We start from the raw sequence: 20,284 nt of genomic DNA, 5'->3' as shown, positions 1-20,284 counted from the left end.
CAAACATGATTTGTTTGCACCTAAATTAAAAGTGCCAATAAATTGGAATGTAGTTTGTGCCTGCCAAGGACAACATCTGCAAGGAGTCTATATGTTCTCCCTGTGTTTGTGCGGGTTTCTTCCGTGTATTTCCTCCCATACTCCAAAGACATATACAGTAGATAGGGAATTTAGATTGTGTGTGCTACCGTGTTTCCCCGATAGTAAGACACCCCCGATAGTAAGACGTAGCGGGGGTTTTAGGGAGGTCAGCTAATGTAAGACATACCCAGAAAGTAAGACATAGTGGGACTTTAGGGGTAAAAATAATGTAAGACACTGTCTTACTTTCGGGGGGGGGGTGTTACTACCGTATCGGGGAAACACGGGGCTCCGCTGTACTGTGAGAGCCGGGGGGAACTCCCCCTCCCTCCCTGATAATGCTCGTCTATGGATGAGGGGGCGTTCCTCCCGGCTCTCACAGCACAGCGCTGTGAAGAAGGACTTTGCCAGCGGCCGTTTAACCCCCCGCGTGCCAGCCGCTTCTATTCATTTCAATGGCACGCTTCCATTGAAATGAATGGAAGCGCTCGGCACGCGAGGAGTTAAAGGGATTCTTCCATTAAAAGAAGTTCTTTCCTCTGACCACGTCAGAATAGCCTTAAAAAAGGCTATTCGTCTCCTACCTGTTGCCATAGCCAGCGCTGCCTTCTTCCTCAACTGCGTCCACCCTGTCTTTGTCCCCGTCGGGCCTCATGGATGACGCATGTGCAGTCGGCTCTAACAGGCTCTCACAGCCAGAGCCGACTGCGCATGCGTCATCCATGAGGCCCAAAGAAGAGACAGACGGGACGGACGCAGCTGAGGAAGAAGGCGGCGCTGGCTATGGCAACAGGTAGGAGACGAATAGCCTTTTTTTAAGGCTATTCCGACGTGGTCTGAGGAAAGAACTTCTTTTAATGGTAGAATCCCGTTAAGCGGCGGCCGCCGGCAAAGTCTGCCTGCCGCTTCCATACATTGCAATGGGAGCGCGCTATTCAAATAGTTTTCGCGCATCTCTAACTTCAATTGTAAGAAGTTACAATTGAAGTTAGAGATGAACGAATACTATTTGAATAGCACGCTCCCATTGCAATGTATGGAAGCGGCAGGCAGATTTTGCCGCCGGCCGCCGCATAACTCCTCGCGTGCCGCCTCTTCAATCCATATGATTGATGATGATGATGATGGGTGGGGGGGAGGGTGGTTGGTTTTCCCAATATAAGACATACCCCGAAAGTAAGACATAGTGGGACTTTTGGGGGTAAAAAGAATGTAAGACACTTCTTACTTTCGGGGAAACACGGTATATAGGACAATGTTGATACTATCTGTAAAGCACTGTGCATATGATGGCACTGTATAAATAAGCAAAATAAATAAAGCTGATTTAAAAAAAAAAACTCTTCCTGATTCCCATTGAACTGAAAGGTAAAGTTGAGGAACATTTTTGAGGCAGATTTTGAGGCCTCTTGATTGTCATCCAACTACATTCTGCTACAAACTCGAACCCACATCGGAAGCACACATGGTTGTGTGCATGGGGCCTAACTCTCTATTTGTAATACAATTACCATGGTAGTTGGATCACAAACAACAGCTTATGATGAAAATTCACTTATACTAGGTAGTAATTCATGTTCTATCTCCCAAGTAGTTATTTCTGAGCTTTTTCTGTGACCAAATATAAACTAGGTGCATAATATGACACCTTTGTCAAATCTTATGTTAATAATTTTGATCCAGCAGTTTATTACCATAGTTTCCTGTAGAGTCACGTTTTATGGATGTTTTTCATATTTTATGGTTTGATTTTAGATGTTCTTGACTCAGCTAGTATATCTGTGAGTTCTGAAGCCTGTTTCTTGTAGTACAATCCTGATTCACCTGCTAGCTTGTTACTGAGTTCACTAGTGTGTTTCACCAATCCTCACTGCCTTGTTCCTATTGTACTTATACATGTGACACATTACCTTCATTCTGCTAGTTGGTACCACATACCGTCAGAGACAAGGGACCTGGGTAAACGCCGGTAGTTTTTAGTCTCTGTGCATTGCTTTCTATCAATTTCAAATTATTAAAGGAATCACACGTTGAAACATGAAGTACCACAAAGGTCATTGTTATGTTTTGGTTTTGGTTTTTTTAAAATTTTAATATTATTTTGATTATGGTTTTGTTAAATTATTTTTCACAATAGGAAGGAAAGAGACGCTCAGGTCCACAACGAGACAGAACACAGAAGGTAGTATTTTAATTCTTTAATGTCCTACTCTTTTCATGGAAAAAAAAGGTACAAAAAGGTTCAGCTCACCCACAGGTTGATTTCAGACATCGTCTTTTCAATGGTTCAATTCTTCGGGGTGCACGGCAACACACTCTATTCCTTGAGTGTAATATCTCCATGCCAAAAACAAATTTCTCCGGCAACTCTCCGATGATAAAATATAACTTTTAATCAGAAAACATCATAAAATGACAAAAAATTTGATGTCGATCACAAAATAAAGAAAAGAAATGTAAACCCTAAAAAACGCAGACGCGTTGCGGAACCATTCAGGAAGGAACGATGGTTCCGCAACGCATCTGCGTTTTTTTAGGGGGTTTACATTTCTTTTCTTTATTTTGTGATCGACATCAAATTTTTTGTCATTTTATGATGTTTTCTGATTAAAAGTTATATTTTATCATCGGAGAGTTGCCGGAGAAATTTGTTTCTACTCTTTTCATCCCTTAATCTGCAGCCTAGCCTGAAGTGGGTTTTGTATGCTGGAGGTTATTTTCCTGATGACCTTTCTGCATAATAGGGCATCAATTTCAGAATGGTGGGGCGCAACACCCAGACCCTGAACTGACCAGCTTTTCCAGTTAGCCTCTGAAACCAGAACCTATACAGACCTCTATATTGCAGTATATACTAAATTTTACTAAATGCCTATTTGGTCCTGTCTCTAGCTGGTAATAAACCCTCAATACCCAGCGAGTGCATCATGAGGGACAAGGGGTGGAACATGCCCCCCCTCTTTAACAATTTAGATGACTTGATCAGTATTTGCTTTGCTATAGTATGGTATGTAACACTCTACCTTATTAAGGAGATCTGTACTTTTTTCTTTTACATTTATTAAGCTGCTCTAATTCTCCTAATCTCCTTATCATCTGTATTCTACTCACAGTCAGAGCTTTACAGAGATGGGAGGGGGGAAGAGGGGGATTTAATTGGTTATCTCTAGCATAGCAGTATTAAAAGTGTGTAACAGCAGCAGTTATTTTTGTGTTTTTTTCTCCAGTAACCACCTTCTACCCCTTCCTTCTCCATAGACTAATATGTAAAAAGTAACTTAGCTCGATAAGTGGAGAAGGCAACATAGTTTTAAATAAGATACATGACAAAGTTTCTCATTTTTACAAGTGCTCTCATTTATAAAAATTGTTGGGTTTTTGTTATAATTAGAGGTACTCTTTAATCTATTTTGTATGTTTATCCATATATGCAGCAGTAGCTGTGTAGCCATTGGAAGTGCAGGGGTAGCTAGAAAGCCCCCCTGTCCCCTATGAAAACCTTAGTATTGTAAATGGCACATGATAGGTGGGGGCCCTGTGTTTCATAAATATCCGATTATAGAACCTGACTGCTTCATTGCTAGTTTTGTTGTGTGCCTTATGTATTGGTTAACTTCACATACTATTGTATTGTGTTGTAATGTAGAGTATGTTACTCTTTCTGCAGACCTGTTGACCGCAATACTACAAAGATAAAAACAATCCTAACTAGAGATGAGCGAGTACTGTTCGGATTAGCCGATCCGAACAGCACGCTCCATAGAAATGAATGGATGCACCTGGTACTTCCGCTTTGATGGCGACTGGCCGCTTAATCCCCCGCGTGCCGGCTACGTCCATTCATTTCTTTGCGAGCATGCTGTTCGGATCGGCTGATCCGAACAGTACTCGCTCATCTCTAATCCTAACCACTAAGCTGCCTAACTTCCAAAAAATGTATACAGAAGTTATATAGAGATATAAAGGGGATATATTTTAAGTTAAATGATGTCATATAACTGAATGCACTTAATCCTTATATTTTACATCCCAACTGTAATAAGAACAAATTGTATAGTCTCACATTATTTTATTTATCAACCAGGGTGAACCAGGCGATCGTGGAGATCCCGGTGTTCCTGGGCAGAAGGTAAGCCTTTATACTTTCTTTTCATTCAACTGTAGTAAACCAAACCAAATGCACTGTACCAATAATATGTTAAAAACTAAAATCATGATCTAATTTCGAGTGGATTCTTGAATGGGAGAGTTGGGAAGTGTTTTTTGAGGTGGATTCTGACTCAAGAAAACACCTGCAAAAAACTTACCCTAATGCTGTGTGTCTTGATATTGATGTTAAGGCCATGGTAACCATTCATAGGGAATCTGACAGTTGGGTTTTTTTCTGCCATAAACTGGCCCATCATGTGCAGGATGAAGTAACTCCCTTTCCTTTGCTGTTCCTCTGTAATCTTTCTGATGCTGCAAAGTGAAGTTATGAATGTTTGAAAGCAAAAATATATATATATATATAAATATGGAAATTACCGTACTTGGGAACAGTATCGCACTAGTCACCCTGTCCCCCTTATATTCATATCTCCTGGCCATGACTGGAGATATGACATCAGGTGACTACTTGGCTAATTTGTAGATGCCGTTTTATGGTTTCAAACATAACTTCACTTTGTAGCATCAGAAATATTACAGATGGGTATCAATGGAAAGAAAAATGAAAAAAAACACCTGACAGATCCCCTTTAACCGGTTAAGGACCGCTGGCCGTAAATTTACGGCCAGCAGTCCTGGTCTCTAAGACCAGCCGATTGTAAATTTACGGCCGGTCTTCAGAGACTCACTAGGCAGGGGGTGGGGCGGGGGGAGGGCAGGAGTTAGGTGTTACTGACACCTAACCACCCCCTCAACAACGTTCAGTCGGACTCAGTTCCGACTGAACGTTTTAACCCTTTCGATCGTGCCGTGAAACATCACGGCGCGATCGAAAGGGATCCGCCGCATATTGAAGCTGATCGGCACCCCCCGCGGCGAGATCGGGGGGTGCCGATGTCAGTAAAAGGTAGTCTGGGGTCTGGCCAGTGACCCCAGACTACCGGATCCCCAACATACCTGGTTGATCCTGCCGACCGATGGAGGAAGTGAGCGATGTGTCTCACTTCCTCTGCTGCTTGCAGGACACGAGCAGGCTCATGTCCTGCTCGTGTCCTGCAAGCTACTATACAAAATCAGTTGATGCTTTCATGAAAGCATCAACTGATTCAAGTGTCCTAAAGGGACACATGAAAAAGTTAAAAAAAAAAAAGTTAAAAAAAAAGTAAAGTGTATGAAAAAAGTAATAAAGTTATAAAGCCCAAAAATCCCTTTTTCTCTATACAAAATGAACTATATAAAAAAGTACTAAAAATTAATAAAAACAATGCATATTTGGTATCGCCGCGTCCGTAACAACCTGTACAATAAAACTGAAATAATATTTAATGTATACGGTGTACATCTGAAAAAAAAAACGGAAAAAACCCGCCAGAAGTAGTGATTTTTCACCATATCACCTTACAAAATATGCTATAAAAAGTGATCAAAAAATCATATGCACCCCACAACAGTACCAATAAAAAGCGCAGGTTGTCCCGCAAAAAATAAGCCCTCAACCAACACTGTCAACCGAAAAATAAAAATGTTACGCCTCTCATAAGATGGCGATGCAAAAATCACTGATTTATGTCCCCAAATGTGTTTTTCCTCTGCAGAATTAGTATCGCATAAAAAAATAGTATAAATGAGGTATCGCCGTAACCGTACCGACCCGCAGAATAAAGGGAACATGTTACTTTTACTGTGCGCTGCATGGCGAAAAATTTAAAGGGTACAACTCAATGCCAGGATTTTATTTTTTTTTAAATCCAGCAAGAAAGAGTTAATAAAATGTATTCAGTATGTTGTAGGCACCCAAAAATGGTGTCATTACAAAATATATCACATCCCGCAAACAACAAGCCCTTATATGGCCGCGTCACCAAAAGAATAAAGAAAATATAGCATCTACCAATGTGAAGACAAAAAAACCCAAAATCGCCAAATTATTAGAATACAACTGGCGGCGTCAGGAAGGGAATGTATAAGCTGTGTCAGTGTACTTCAGGAGACACCCCAGATTTACAGTTTACAAGGGAAAGACACCAGAAGTGACCCCCAAAATGAGCCCCAGAGTGACTCCCCCAATCATAGGAGCTACTGGGACATAGTAGGGAATTTGGTGTCTGCAATGTACTCCGCACCGCTTACACATTCCCTCTTCGCCATCCGCTGTGCAGTCATGTCCGGGATACTAATACTCACTACACCCCCTGAGAAATTCTTTGAGGGGTGCAGTTTTCAAAATGGGGTCACTCCTTTGGGGAATCCACTTTTCTGATACCTTACAGGCTCTACAAACATGACATGGCAGCCAGATACCAAACATCTGAATCTGTACTCCAAAAGCCTCATCGCGCTCCTTCCCTTCTGCGCCCTGCTGTGCGCCCAAACTGCAGTTTATGCCACATGTATGACACATGTATGACACTGGTGTACCCGGGATAACGGACGTAATGTCATATGTGGGTATAAACTGATATTAGGGCACAGCCGGACACAGAAGGGAAGAAGGGTTATTGGGTTTTTGGAGCGCAGACGGTTTGGTTTTTGGATGCCATGACACTTTTGCAGAGACCCTAAACTTGCCCCTACAAAATGGGGTTTACAGTTACCTCCAGGTCTCTCCAAAAGGAACATGGCCCCCAGAAAGTCCCTCTAAATCTGTACCCCAAAAGCTAAAAAGCGCAGTGCTCCTTCCCTTCTGAGCCCTCCTGTGTGCCCAAGCAGCAGTTTACACCCACATATATATATTTTTTGCCCCTCGGGATGGCCCCTTAATAGTTTTGGGAGTGCAGGTCTCTGACAACACAAAGTGGGTGCAATGTATGGGGCACCGAAATGGCATATTTCTTTCAAAATTTAAATTTTCATTTTGGACATTCATTTTTTGGAAGCATTTTAGGCACAAAATGATAATACCCCTTGATTCATTCCTTGACAGGTGTAGTTTCTAAAATGGGGTCACAATGGGGGGTTTCCATTGTATTGATACTTTAGGGGCTCAGCAAATGCGACATGGCACCTGAAAACTATTCCAGCCACATCTGCCCTCCAAAATCCAAATAGCTCTTTTTCCATTCTGAGCCCCACCATGTACCCATACAGCAGATTATGGCCACATATGGGGTATTGCCGTGTTCAGGAGAAATTTTGTAACAAACTGTGGGGGGCTTTTAATTCTTTAACTACTTGCAAAATTAAAAATATGGCGCTAAATGGACGATTCATTGAGAAAAAAAGTAATTTTTCATTTTTACATCCCAATGTTAATAAAATCTGTGAAACAGCTGTGAGGCCAAAATGCTCAGTATACCCCTAGATAAATTCTATGAGTGGTGTAGTTTCCAAAATGGGGTCACTTTTAGGGGGTTTCCACTGTATTGGTACTTTAGGGGCTCTGCAAATGCGACATGGGACTTGAAAAATATTCCAGCAAAATCTGTCCTTCAAAAGCCAAATAGCTCTCTTTCCATTCTGAGCCCCACCATGTTCCCATACAGCAGATTATTACCACATATGGGGCATTTCTGTGTTCAGGAGAAATTGTTTAACAAACTTTATGGAGCTTTTTCCCCTTTATCCTCTTGTGAAAATGAAAAATTTGGGGCTAAATTGACAGTTTATTGGAAAAAAAAGTAATTTTTCATTTTCATGCCCCAATGTTAATAAAATCTGTGAAACAGCTGTAGGGTCAAAATGCTCACTCTACCCTTTCATATGTTCTGTGGGGGGTGTAGTTTCCAAAATGGGGTCACTTTTAGGGGGTTTCCACTGTATTGGTACTCTAGGGGCTCTGCAAATGAGACATGGCACCTAAAATTATTCCAGCAAAATCTGCCATCCAAAAGCCAAATAGCGCTCTTTCCATTCCAAGCCCCGCCATGTACCCATACAGCAGAATATGGCCACACATGGGGTATTGCCGTGTTCAGGAGAAATTGTGTAACAAACTGTGGGGGGCTTTTAGTCCTTTATCCCCTTGTGAAAATTAAAACTTTGGGGATAAAGTGACATTTTAGTAATTTTTCATTTACACATCCCAATGTTAGTAAAATCTGTGAAACAACTGTAGGGTCAAAATGCTGACTATACCCCTTGATGAATTCTGTGAGGGGTGTAGATTCTAAAATGGGGTCACTTTTGGGGGGTTTCCATTGTTTTGGTACTCTAGGGGCTCTGCAAATGAGGCATGGTGCCTGAAAATTATTCCAGCAAAATCAGCTGTTCACACACCCAGTGTCGCTCCTTCCCTTCCATGCACTGCTGTGTACCCAAAAATCAGTTTACGCCCACATGTGGGGTATTTCTGTGCACGGGAGAAATTGCATAACAAAATGTGAGATGCATTTTCTCCTTTAACCCTTTGTGAATGTGTTAATTTTAGGTCTAAATGAATGTATTAATGAAAAAAAATAAAATGTCTAAATTTCACTGCCATATTATTTTTATTCTTATGAAAAACTTAAAGGGTTAACAAACATCCCAAATGCTGTTTTGAATAATTTGAGGGGTGTAGTTTTGAAAATGGGGTGATTTATGGGGGTTTCTATTATACAGGCCTTTATAATTCCTTACAGAACTGAAGCGGTCCCTAAAAAATTGGTTTGGGGAATTTTCTTGCAAATCTAGAAAATCGCTGTTACACTTGTAAGCCTGGTAACGTCCAAAATAAATTAAAAGACAATCAAAAGATGATGCCAATATAAAGCAGAGATATGGGAGATAATATTTATTTATGTATTTGGGTGGTATGACTATCTGCCTGAAAAGCAGAGAATTTCACATTTTGAAAATTGCAATTTTTTCCAAATTTCCATCAAATTTCCTAGTTTTTTTTTATAAATAAATACACAAATATTGATTAATATTTACCACTAACATGAAGTATAATGTGTTACGAAAAAAACAGTCTCAAAACCACTTGTGTAAGTTAAACCGTCTCAAAGTTATTGCCATTTAAAGTGACACATGTCAGTTTTGAAAAAAAAGGCCTGGTCTTTAACATACTTTTGGGCCTGGTCCTTAACCGGTTAAGCCACTTGTATTACTGATTTACACTATTGCTATAATGATCAAAAGTTGAGACTGTGGCAAATTTTGTGCAGTTTGCAAAGTTTTGGCTAATACATTTTTATTTGGTTTTTATTAAAAATTAAGCTTTGACTTAAATTAATCTTTACAGCTTCTATGTTTTATACTACTGTACACAGCATGCAGCAAAATGCAGATTTGTGCTTCCTTAAGCATCACAGTAACTAGAAGGGGAGCAGCATTAACCAAGTATTCATAAACTACTGTTGTACTGTTACTTTTTATTGAGTCTTTTTAAGGAAACACATCCCTAGTGCTATGTGAAAATGTCCTATTATATTTATATTTCCCACTTCTGTACAACCTGCCTTAAGACTTTCTGTAATCACTTAAACACTTCAATTTTAGGGCGAGAAAGGAAATGTTGGTGAAAAGGGGCAAAAGGTAAGAATTATCTGTATTTTATATATTTTTGCATTTTTACTCTTAATAAAGGTATCTTAGGAAAATTAAAGCTGAGGCCCCATATTGTGGAAAAACACTTTTTTTGTCGCAGATTTTGCTGTGTTTTTTTGAGCCAAAGCCAAGAATGGCTACAAAAGGAGCGCACTTATACTTACATATTCCTCTATAAAAGGAATGCACTTATACTTACACAGTATATTCCTATACTGATTTAACTGATTTAAGATTGGTTTTAAAAAGGCTTAAATGTGCATAGGAATTCTGGCAATAATATTGAAAAAGTAGAGATTAAGATATGTACCAATGTATCATATGTTAAATGCATTTTTTACACCTTATTCAATACCTCAATTGTCTGTTAAACATTACAAAAGGCAAATTTATTAACATTTTCTATGTTTTTTTAAACAAAAACTGTAGCACAATGTTTGCCAATGTAGAAGTTTGCACCAAATCTATCATGGCACATTCACAATTTTGATAAACTTGGCACAATTTGCAGCACATATTTTATCACATAGAATAATGATGACGCTTATGGTGCTTGCTCAGAAGCAGAGGGAGCACCATAACCACCAGACAGTAATGTCCGTGATCAGCGTCCTCTCTGATTATGTGTATTAAGAAGTTTTGTGGCCTTTCAGCCCGCCCCAGTTCCAGCCCCCACATCTCCACCTACCTTTATTTCCAGGTACGGCTACTGCGCAGTGAGATTCAGGAGTTGTCCAGTTCCTATGATGGCCCCAGACCTGTCAGAGAAATATAGTTATTTAGGGTTTTCTACTAGCTGCGGCTTATTATTTGGGGCTTTAGCCTCAGAATGGTTAAATACACAGTTTTGTCCAGAAAAGTCGAGTAAATGTATGAGAACACTTTTAGAGATTCATCTAACGTGGTATTTTAAGCAAAAGAAAAAAAATGCTGCGGAAATATATCTGCCGCAGTAATTTCACTAATGCACAACTCTTAATTTTCTTTTAATATATAATTCAATCGTGTGTTAGCATATTGCTATTTGTTAATGTAATATCATTGGAATTTCCATAATAAGAGGAATGTAAGTTGAAGACCAGATCACACAAGAGATCTATGGTAATGGCAGAGAACAATATGATTAAACTGGACATTTTTAATGACTATTACTATTAATAAACATGTTCTCATTCTAGTATCAAGTCACAATTTTGTTATAAGTTTCTCGATGGAATCATTTCTGTATTTTGTATTTTAGGGAGAGCCAGGAGTTGGACATAGAGGCCCAGTGGGTCAGGCAGGACCTCCTGGCACTAAGGTAAAGGTGCACACTGGCCCATTAAGAGAACCCTCCAGAGCATAGAAAGTTCCTGCATTCAGGATACATTGGCAACCGATCAAGAATAAAGATTGTCCCTGCTAAGATGGATATAGACTCTTTAATAAGGCTAAGGTCCCATGGGACGATACTCAGCACTAAAGTGCTGCAGGAAAAACCATGGCGGGAACACATTGCGGTTCTTTCTGCAGCGCTTTGAACTGAAAGTTCACAGAGTTTTCCTCCGAGGACTTTCTGTTACCATTATATCTATGGGGAAGCTGTCGGCATTTCCATAGATATAATTGACATGCTGCGATTTCCAATACCGCGTCGGTGGGGCCCCCCGGCCTAAATCGCAGTTTGGACTAAGACTGGCTTTTGAAATGCTGATCTTATTAAGATTCACCCAATTACTTTAGCAAGAGGCAGAGTACATATTAATGGTGATATACAGTGATGGAAAAAAAATCACATATATATGGAACACATGCTAAATATAACCACAAATATATGTTGATATATGTTGATGCATATGCCTTGTGAGCTCAAACTTGATAAAGATGCAATTAAAAAACCCAGTTAACCAAACAACACAGACATTTTACATAGTTATTGCAGTCATATAAAACCTAAACTATCATTGTACCTGCAAATGAATACAATTCATTCTCTGCCACAGGGTGAGCCAGGAGAGCAAGGACTCCCAGGGGTTCAAGGAATCCAGGGCATCCAAGGAAACCCAGGAATCTCAGGATCTGTGGGTAAAAGAGGAGAACCAGGATTACCTGGCCCCCCTGGTCCTCCAGTAAGTATTCATGATATTCTGTGAAAATGAATTTTCAAGATCCTTAAACATCAGTTTCTTCCTTCAGATACAAACAAATCTTATTACAAGATAACTAGTAAATACAGATGTGTCCACCCGAATCAATGCTTCCCCCTTGTGAACTAGTGTCTCCATTGCTGAGTCATTGTGTTTTTATTAAAATGCACATGAATTCTTTAGAGCAACAAGGTCAATGTCGCCTACCTCTTCTGAGCAATGGGAACACCCTTTTTGCTCCAAATAACTAATTTGCATATTGACAAAAACAGCAATATATCTGCAACCAGGGCCAGTGTTGAGGGAAACTTCGGCAGCCCCATTTATTGTGTAATCACAGTAAGCTAAGTAAAAGATTTGTTTTCTGGAAAAGGAAATGGGATCTGGTAAGGGGGAAATCTATTATTTACAGGGGGGCTTTTATTTATAGTAGGATGACTAATAAATAAATGGGGGGCTATTGTGAGGGTAAACTATTACTTGTATATGGGATAAAAGGGCACCATTTTTTATTAGGGGAAGCTATTATTTATAGGGGGGTTATTATAAGAGATGAACTATTATATACAAGGGAGGTATTGTATATAATAGTATCCCCTTATAATAGTCCTTTTATATATTATAGTCCCAACCCTTATAATAAATAACAGCACCCTTATAGGGAAAAATACATGTTGGTTCAAGTGATCCTAACATATCTACAGTCCTATGAAAAAGTTTGGGCACCCCTATTAATCTTAATCATTTTTAGTTCTAAATATTTTGGTATTTGCAACAGCCATTTCAGTTTGATATATCTAATAACTGATGGACACAGTAATATTTCAGGATTGAAATGAGGTTTATTGTACTAACAGAAAATGCGCAATATGCATTAAACCAAAATTTGACCGGTGCAAAAGTATGGGCACCTCAACAGAAAAGTGACATTAATATTTAGTACATCCTCCTTTTGCAAAGATAACAGCCTCTAGTCGCTTCCTGTAGCTTTTAATCAGTTCCTGGATCCTGGATAAAGGTATTTCGGACAAACAATTCAAGTTCAGTTAAGTTAGATGGTCGCCGAGCATGGACAGCCCGCTTCAAATCATCCCACAGATGTTCAATGATATTCAGGTCTGGGGACTGGGATGGCCATTCCAGAACATTGTAATTGTTCCTCTGCATGAATGCCTGAGGATTTGGAGCGGTGTTTTGGATCATTGTCTTGCTGAAATATCCATCCCCGGTGTAACTTCAACTTCGTCACTGATTCTTGAACATTATTCTCAAGAATCTGCTGATACTGAGTGGAATCCATGCGACCCTCAACTTTAACAAGATTCCCGATGCCGGCATTGGCCACACAGCCCCAAAGCATGATGGAACCTCCACCAAATTTTACAGTGGGTAGCATGTGTTTTTCTTGGAATGCTGTTTCTTTTTGGACGCCATGCATAACGCCTTTTTTTATAACCAAACAACTCAATTTTTGTTTCCAAAATGAAGCTGCCTTGTCCAAATGTGCTTTTTCATACCTCAGGCAACTCTATTTGTGGCGTACGTGCAGAAACGGCTTCTTTCTCATCACTCTCCCATACAGCTTCTATTTGTGCAAAGTGCGCTGTATAGTTGACCGATGCACAGTGACACCATCTGCAGCAAGATGATGCTGCAGCTCTTTGGAGGTGGTCTGTGGATTGTCCTTGACTGTTCTCACCATTCTTCTTCTCTGCCTTTCTGATATTTTTCTTGGCCTGCCACTTCTGGGCTTAACAAGAACTGTCCCTGTGGTCTTCCATTTCCTTACTATGTTCCTCACAGTGGAAACTGACAGGTTAAATCTCTGAGACAGCTTTTTGTATCCTTCCGCTGAACAACTATGTTGAACAATCTTTGTTTTCAGATCATTTGAGAGTTGTTTTGAGTAGCCCATGATGCCACTCTTCAGAGGAGATTCAAATAGTAGAACAACTTGCAATTGGCCACCTTAAATACCTTTTCTTATGATTGGATACATCTGGCTATGAAGTTCAAAGCTCACTGAGGTTACAAAACCAATTTTGTGCTTCAGTAAGTCAGTAAAAAGTAGTTAGGAGTATTCAAATCAATAAAATGATAAGTGTGCCCATACTTTTGCACCGGTCAAATTTTGGTTTAATGCATATTGCGCATTTTCTGTTAGTACAATAAACCTCATTTCAATCCTGAAATATTACTGTGTCCATCAGTTATTAGATATATCAAACTGAAATGGCTGTTGCAAACACCAAAATATTTAGAACTAAAAATGATTAAGATTAATAGGGGTGCCCAAACTTTTTCATAGGACTGTATATGTGGGTTTGGTTTGATATGCTGGGTTCTGGTGACAATCCTTGCTGTGCAGGACCCTGATATTGCTTCATTCCTCAACCTTTTACAGAAGTCTTACTTTCTTTTCATTACTATGCCACATCTGTTGCACCATCACCAGCTATAATACAAAGTTGTTATACATCTTAAGGAATTATGGCATTAAAGTATGATTATTTTTTTTACAGGGGGAAAGAGGAAAAAGGGGCAAAAATGGCAGCCCTGGTCTACCAGGTATCCCTGGACCAGCTGGAAAAGAGGTAAAAAACACATTGCTGATGAAACATCTTTGCCCGTTCGGACTTCTTGACCATCCTCTGGTTGCATGCTACGGCGCAGGAGTTGTTTCCATTTATGATTCTTTGCTCATGTTGTTTTGCACAGTTGAGTATTTGTTGCAGTGTGCCAGTCCAGCCAGTGCTATGAGTTCCTCTGGTTACTAAGGAGTTAATGCTAGTAGCTCTTTAATTGACATTCTTCCTTGCCAGTCAAGCTTGGGGCGGGTGTTTGTTACCCTTTATATAGTTTTCCACCCTCTCTTGGTTGCTTGCTCTTAGCTTCTCCGAGTATCCTGGCTATTATCCTTTTGCTGATATTATATTTCTGACCTTTTCCCTTTGACTGTTCTTCTTGTTGTGATTCTGTACTGCACTGCCCGATTGGTTCTGACCCCTGGCTCTCTTGATTACCCGTGCCTGTTTGTTTATCTTGTCTGCGTTTTTTGTATACACTTGTATTATAGGAAGGGACTTCGTCCATTCGTCCTCTACCGCCTAGGGTAGTTGAGGCAAGTATGTAGGGTATGGAAGTCATTTTGTAACATATTATCTAGTAGTCATGTTGGCATTGGTTGCTGAATTTCCTTTAGGCACATACAGTTGCTTTATACAGCCAGTTGAAATAGTCTGGTCACACATGCTATTTTGGGTGCAGTTTTGAGCCAAACACAGGATACCAAAAAAGAAATATTTCAACTTTGATAGACGGTGGGAAAAATCATGAATATAACCATTAATTGCTTAAGGGAACTCCAAGGAAGTAAGCAGGAACAGGGAGTATTGAGAACACGTATTCTATAAGCAGCTCTTCATAATACAATTCCTACACACTAAGGATGTGGATTTTAAAGTGATAAATAATCGGTTGCACAGTTTTACAGGTATAGTATATAGCAGTTTCCCTTCATAGTCACATAGCTATGAACAATCGAGTAAAAGTAGGTAAACTGCAAAATTAGTAGTCCTTTATCAATCTAGAAACCAAACCTGCTGCATGGGACCACTACCATAAAGGGCCTTACTCTAGCTATGCCTTCTTGAACCTGCTATCCTGCCAAAATAGAAAAAAAACTAACTTAAAACTTATTTTTTTGTGTAATTTTGCTACAAAAGTGGGTCAACTTTTATTAATAGATGTTATTTGATCTGTTGCCTATTTCAAATTTGTGCTGAGGTTCTGCATGAAGTCTTCTGTGTTTTGGGTTTCCCCATTAAATTCAGTAGGAAAATCGTTTCATAAAATTCATGACAGAGGGCAGAAAACTGGCACAAAACAAGATAGGTCACTACAGCTATAAACACTGATTCATACATTTCCATTTAATCAGCTTTAGTGAAATCTGGCACTATAACTATTAATAACTATATGATGAGTAAAACTGGCACATTTCTTATTTTCAGGGAAAACAAGGACCAGCTGGCATCAAGGGTGAGAAGGTCTGTATGTCTACTTTCTGTATATAAAATTATGTAGAATAGTCTTTGTATCTAATATGTATCCCATACACAGAACATGCATGTTGTTATTCATAAATTGGGATATAATATGGACTATGTTCAAATCTGTGTGGATTTTTCTTTCTTTTTTTTTCCTTTGGTTTTTCAGTTCTATTATGGGAACCGAAAAAAAAACCCAAAACGGTTCTTGTTTAGCCACACCAACAGAGCACTATATTCATTAAAGCATGCCCCATTTATGAAATAATGCAATGAGGCCTTTTGGCGCATTTATGGAGCTGTAAAGTTTATTACATGGGGACTTTAATGTACTTCAGTATTCAGATTCCTCACAAATCCACAGGACCACATTGGGCAGCAGTGGTACAAACACCGAGATTAGGCACTGAAAATATTGAGTGTTTTAAACACACACACACACACACACACACACACACACACACACACACGTATATAGTTAGTCAAATTTTGTGTGGTTTCTTTTGCAGGGTGAAGGAGTTGTTGGTGAGCCCGGGCCTAGAGGTCCACGAGGTTTTCCTGGTCTAAGAGTAAGTTCTTGTGATAATGATTAGAGATGAGCAAACAGTAAAATGTTCGAGGTTCGATATTCGTTTCGAGTAGCCCCTCAATATTCGACTACTCGAATCGAATATCGAACCCTATTATAGTCTATGGGGGGAAAATGCTCGTTTCAGGGGTAGGCAACGTTCGATCAAATTACACTTACCAAGTCCACGAGTGAGAGTCGGGCTGGATCCTCCGTGCAGTCTTCTCCTTGCAGCGTCCCCGCGGCGTCTTCCGGCTCTTCATTCACTCTGCCAGGTATCGGGCCTGGGCAGAGCCGACTGCGCATGCCCGCACTACAAGCGGACATGCGCAGTCAGCTCTGCCCAGGCCCGATGCCTGGAAGAGTGAATGAAGAGCCGGAAGACGCCGTGGGGAAGCTGCACGGAGAAGACTTCTAAAGGTAGGAGAAGGCTATACAGTCGGCCAATCAACACTGGTTCTGCATCGAACTTTTACATTCGAAGAGCGAGTGGTACTCGATCGAGTACAAGTATTTCGAATACCGTAGTATTCGGTCGAATACCTACTCGATCGAGTACTATTCGCTCATCTCTAATAATGATGTGAAGATGTAAAAACAGTAGTGACCTGTTTATTCAGCTATATAATTCCTTACCAAATCTTACATGATAGTGTTATATTATTGAAGGGTTATAATTTATCTTGGCATTTTTACATCCTGGTAAATGCTTCAGCCTTCATTTTTACTACATTTTTCAGGTTTATTTTGCAGGTGTTTGTGTGGAAATTATTTTTTTCATCAAACAATTAGAGATGAGCGAACAGTAAAATGTTCGATATTCGTTTCGAGTAGCCGCTCAATATTCGACTACTCGAATCGAATATCGAATCCTATTATAGTCTATGGGGGGAAAATGCTCGTTTCAGGGGTAGGCAACATTTGATCAAATTACACTTACCAAGTCCTCGAGTGAGGGTCGGGCTGGATCCTCTGAGAAGTCTTCTCCGTGCAGCGTCCCCACGGCATCTTCCAGCTCTGAATTCACTCTGCCAGGCATCAGGCCTGGGCAGAGCCGACTGCGCATGCCCGCACTACAAGAAAATGGCCGCTTACAGTCAAAGCGGCCATTTTCTTGTAGCGCGGGCATGCACAGTCAGCTCTGCCCAGGCCGATGCCTGGCAGAGTGAATTCAGAGCCGGAAGACACTGTGGGGAAGCTGCACGGAGAAGACTTCTAAAGGTAGGAGAAGAACCAGCGTTGATTGGCTGACTGTATAGCATTCGGCCAATCAATGCTGGTTCTGCATCGATCTTTTACATTCAAATAGCAAGTGGCACTCGATTGAGTACGAGTATTTCGAATACAGTAGTATTCGATCGAATACCTACTCGATCGAATACTACTCGCTCATCTTTACAAAAAATATAAAAAATTTAGTTTTTGTAGGTAGCAGTTGCCTGCAGCATGTGTTTTACCACTAGATGGAGCCAGATATGCACATTTTACAAGCACATTATTTAAAATATGTTGTCATTTTTATAGTGTTAATTCTCACTGTAAAGAAATAATCACAAAAGTATGCAAGCCTTGCTGTATTGGTCAATAACTCTGTAGTTAATATTTACAAAGTAAGTACTAGCTTTGTGTCAATGTGATAGTCACCCTGTGACTACTTAATGAATGTAAGTGGATGGAGTTGCATTACAGCTTATTGGGCGTTGTAACTACAAAGTACTGTCACAAAAAATCAATCATTGCACTAGACATTAGATGTAAACTCGTTCAGAGTGAATGGCGTTAAAACAGATCCCATTGATTTCTATGGGTGCTGGCATACGCGCGCTCTCCATTGAAATCAATGGGAGGCTTTTTTCCTATTGCTTCCAATGTGATACGCGCGTATCACAACTAATACTTCATTCTTGACAACATATGAAAACTGAATCTCAGCTTTATGTAATGCCAGAACCATTTTTCTAGATGGTATAATACCGGATATACAGCCATTTGAAGTGACCACCCCCCTTTGGTAAATGCTTTAGCTCTATATACTACATTGTGTACAGATGTGCAGACAGTCTCTAACATTGCTTAATTTGATCACTGCTAATAGGAACGTTACAGTCTGTTTTCTATTAAAATTAAGTTTGATAGATTAATAAAGTATATTATAAAACCGTTTGCCACGCACAATAGAAAAAATATAAAATAATTTGTATACTTTAATTGTGTAAAAATTAAAATGCAGTTATTTTCATGGGAACACCTATTTAATCTGTTGTTTTTTTTGGGCAGGGAGAAAATGGAATTCCTGGGATACCGGGATCTGCTGGAATAATGGTAATCTATATTAGCTACAAAACAGAATTGTTGTAAATATTGTTACAGTTTTCTCACTAAATATAGGAAGTATTTTATGTGCATTTCATGCTATGGGACATACCCTTAATGATGCCTCTTTAACCCTTTAATCACGATGAGTTTGGGTGTTAGTTCTCAGGAACTTTTTTCATATTCTGATATCTCTAACTTTTTGTTTTGTTTTGTTGATGCAGGGCCATTTTAACACATTGGTCGGTCCAGTGCAAAGGTTTTGTGAATAGGTCCCCCATCTCCACCCTTTAGAAGTACCTGTCCCCTCCCAGTCGCCCCTCATACATTAACCTGTCCCATCCCCCTCAGTCATTATCTTATAATGTTCCCTTCCAGTTGCCTCTACAGTGTATTGTCCCCTTTCCAGGTTACCCACCCAGAATCATGTCCCCTTTCCAGGTTGCTCGCCCACAGTATAATATATCGTTTCCAGGTTGCCCCCAAGTATCATGTCTCCTTTCCAGGTTGCCCCCACCGTATAATGTCTTGTTTCCTTTACCACAACATCAAATAAAGAGAAAAAAAAAAGAAGAAACACCTAATACTCTCCTTTCCCTGTTTCCCTGTTGTTTTCTGTCGCTGCTGCTGCAGTTTCAGGGAGCAGCGGTTGATGTCACTACATTGCACCTCCTGCCACCAAGCAGTACAAGCAGATCAGAGATAGCCGAGCGACTGAATGATGATGCAGGGAGCGGACAGCTCCCTGCATCATCAATATTTCGCCTCTCATCTGCACCCATGAGTTGGAGCTGTGAAGTATCAGGGGAAGCCTGGAACAACGCCATAGCACTGCTCAGGACTGTTTTGCTGTCCCAATGGGGTCACACTACCATAAAGGCCCAGTGCAAATGAACCATTGGCCTTATAGTTAAGGCGACTCTGAGTTGATGGGACATCTAAAATGTTTGTTTACTTTATTTGTTTACATTATGTATTTTTTATTCTTATTCTTTTCTTAACTTATCATTTATTTTTTTTATACATTCCTTTACATTTTTTTAAACTTTAAAAAAAAAAAAAAACTGTCCCACAAGGGGAATAAAAACTGGAATCTATTGATTCCCAGTTCAATATACTACAGTACTTCTGTATTCCAGTATATTGCACATAGGCTTCCTATGGTATCATTCATCATCCTGGTGATCTTCCTCCCTAACCACCAAGATCCTCTGATCATTTTTGATCAAAGCATCTGAGGGTTTAAGAGGCTGAAGTCAAAGTAGTCTCGAGTTCCAGCTGTGTAATACAGCCGATACCTAGAAGATATGTACGGTTCTATTTCTTCACTGAGTATTAACTATATGCAGAGCGTGACAATAGTATGGTGCACAGTGGGAAGGGGTTAAAATGTAACTCTAATTATAAAATGAATGAATAGTATAAGTGATTAAAATAAACTTTGTAATATATCTTAATAAAGTAAAATGCTTTGTTGTATTGTTGGGGAATGAAACATTTCTCTTTATAACTCTCTCCCACTGCTTTTT

At 39.8% G+C, this 20,284-nt stretch overlaps 1 protein-coding gene across 1 annotated transcript in view; it reads left to right on the top strand.

The window, feature by feature from the left end:
- The window catches only part of LOC142204542 (uncharacterized), a 252,351-nt gene that overhangs the window by 130,250 nt on the left and 101,817 nt on the right, over nucleotides 1-20,284 (top strand). The window contains exons 71-80 of the mRNA XM_075275859.1: nucleotides 1,837-1,862; nucleotides 2,219-2,263; nucleotides 4,166-4,210; nucleotides 9,652-9,687; nucleotides 10,940-10,999; nucleotides 11,682-11,807; nucleotides 14,348-14,419; nucleotides 15,839-15,874; nucleotides 16,384-16,443; nucleotides 18,720-18,764. Of these exons, the coding sequence (XP_075131960.1) occupies nucleotides 1,837-1,862; nucleotides 2,219-2,263; nucleotides 4,166-4,210; nucleotides 9,652-9,687; nucleotides 10,940-10,999; nucleotides 11,682-11,807; nucleotides 14,348-14,419; nucleotides 15,839-15,874; nucleotides 16,384-16,443; nucleotides 18,720-18,764 (551 nt within the window). The remainder of the gene's footprint in view (nucleotides 1-1,836; nucleotides 1,863-2,218; nucleotides 2,264-4,165; nucleotides 4,211-9,651; nucleotides 9,688-10,939; nucleotides 11,000-11,681; nucleotides 11,808-14,347; nucleotides 14,420-15,838; nucleotides 15,875-16,383; nucleotides 16,444-18,719; nucleotides 18,765-20,284) is intronic.

The sequence above is a fragment of the Leptodactylus fuscus genome, chromosome 5 (assembly GCF_031893055.1).
Source record: "Leptodactylus fuscus isolate aLepFus1 chromosome 5, aLepFus1.hap2, whole genome shotgun sequence".
Classification (NCBI taxonomy): Eukaryota; Metazoa; Chordata; class Amphibia; order Anura; family Leptodactylidae; genus Leptodactylus; species Leptodactylus fuscus.
The sequence above is the reverse complement of the archived record's forward strand: the minus strand, read 5'-3'. Positions and strand labels throughout refer to the sequence as shown.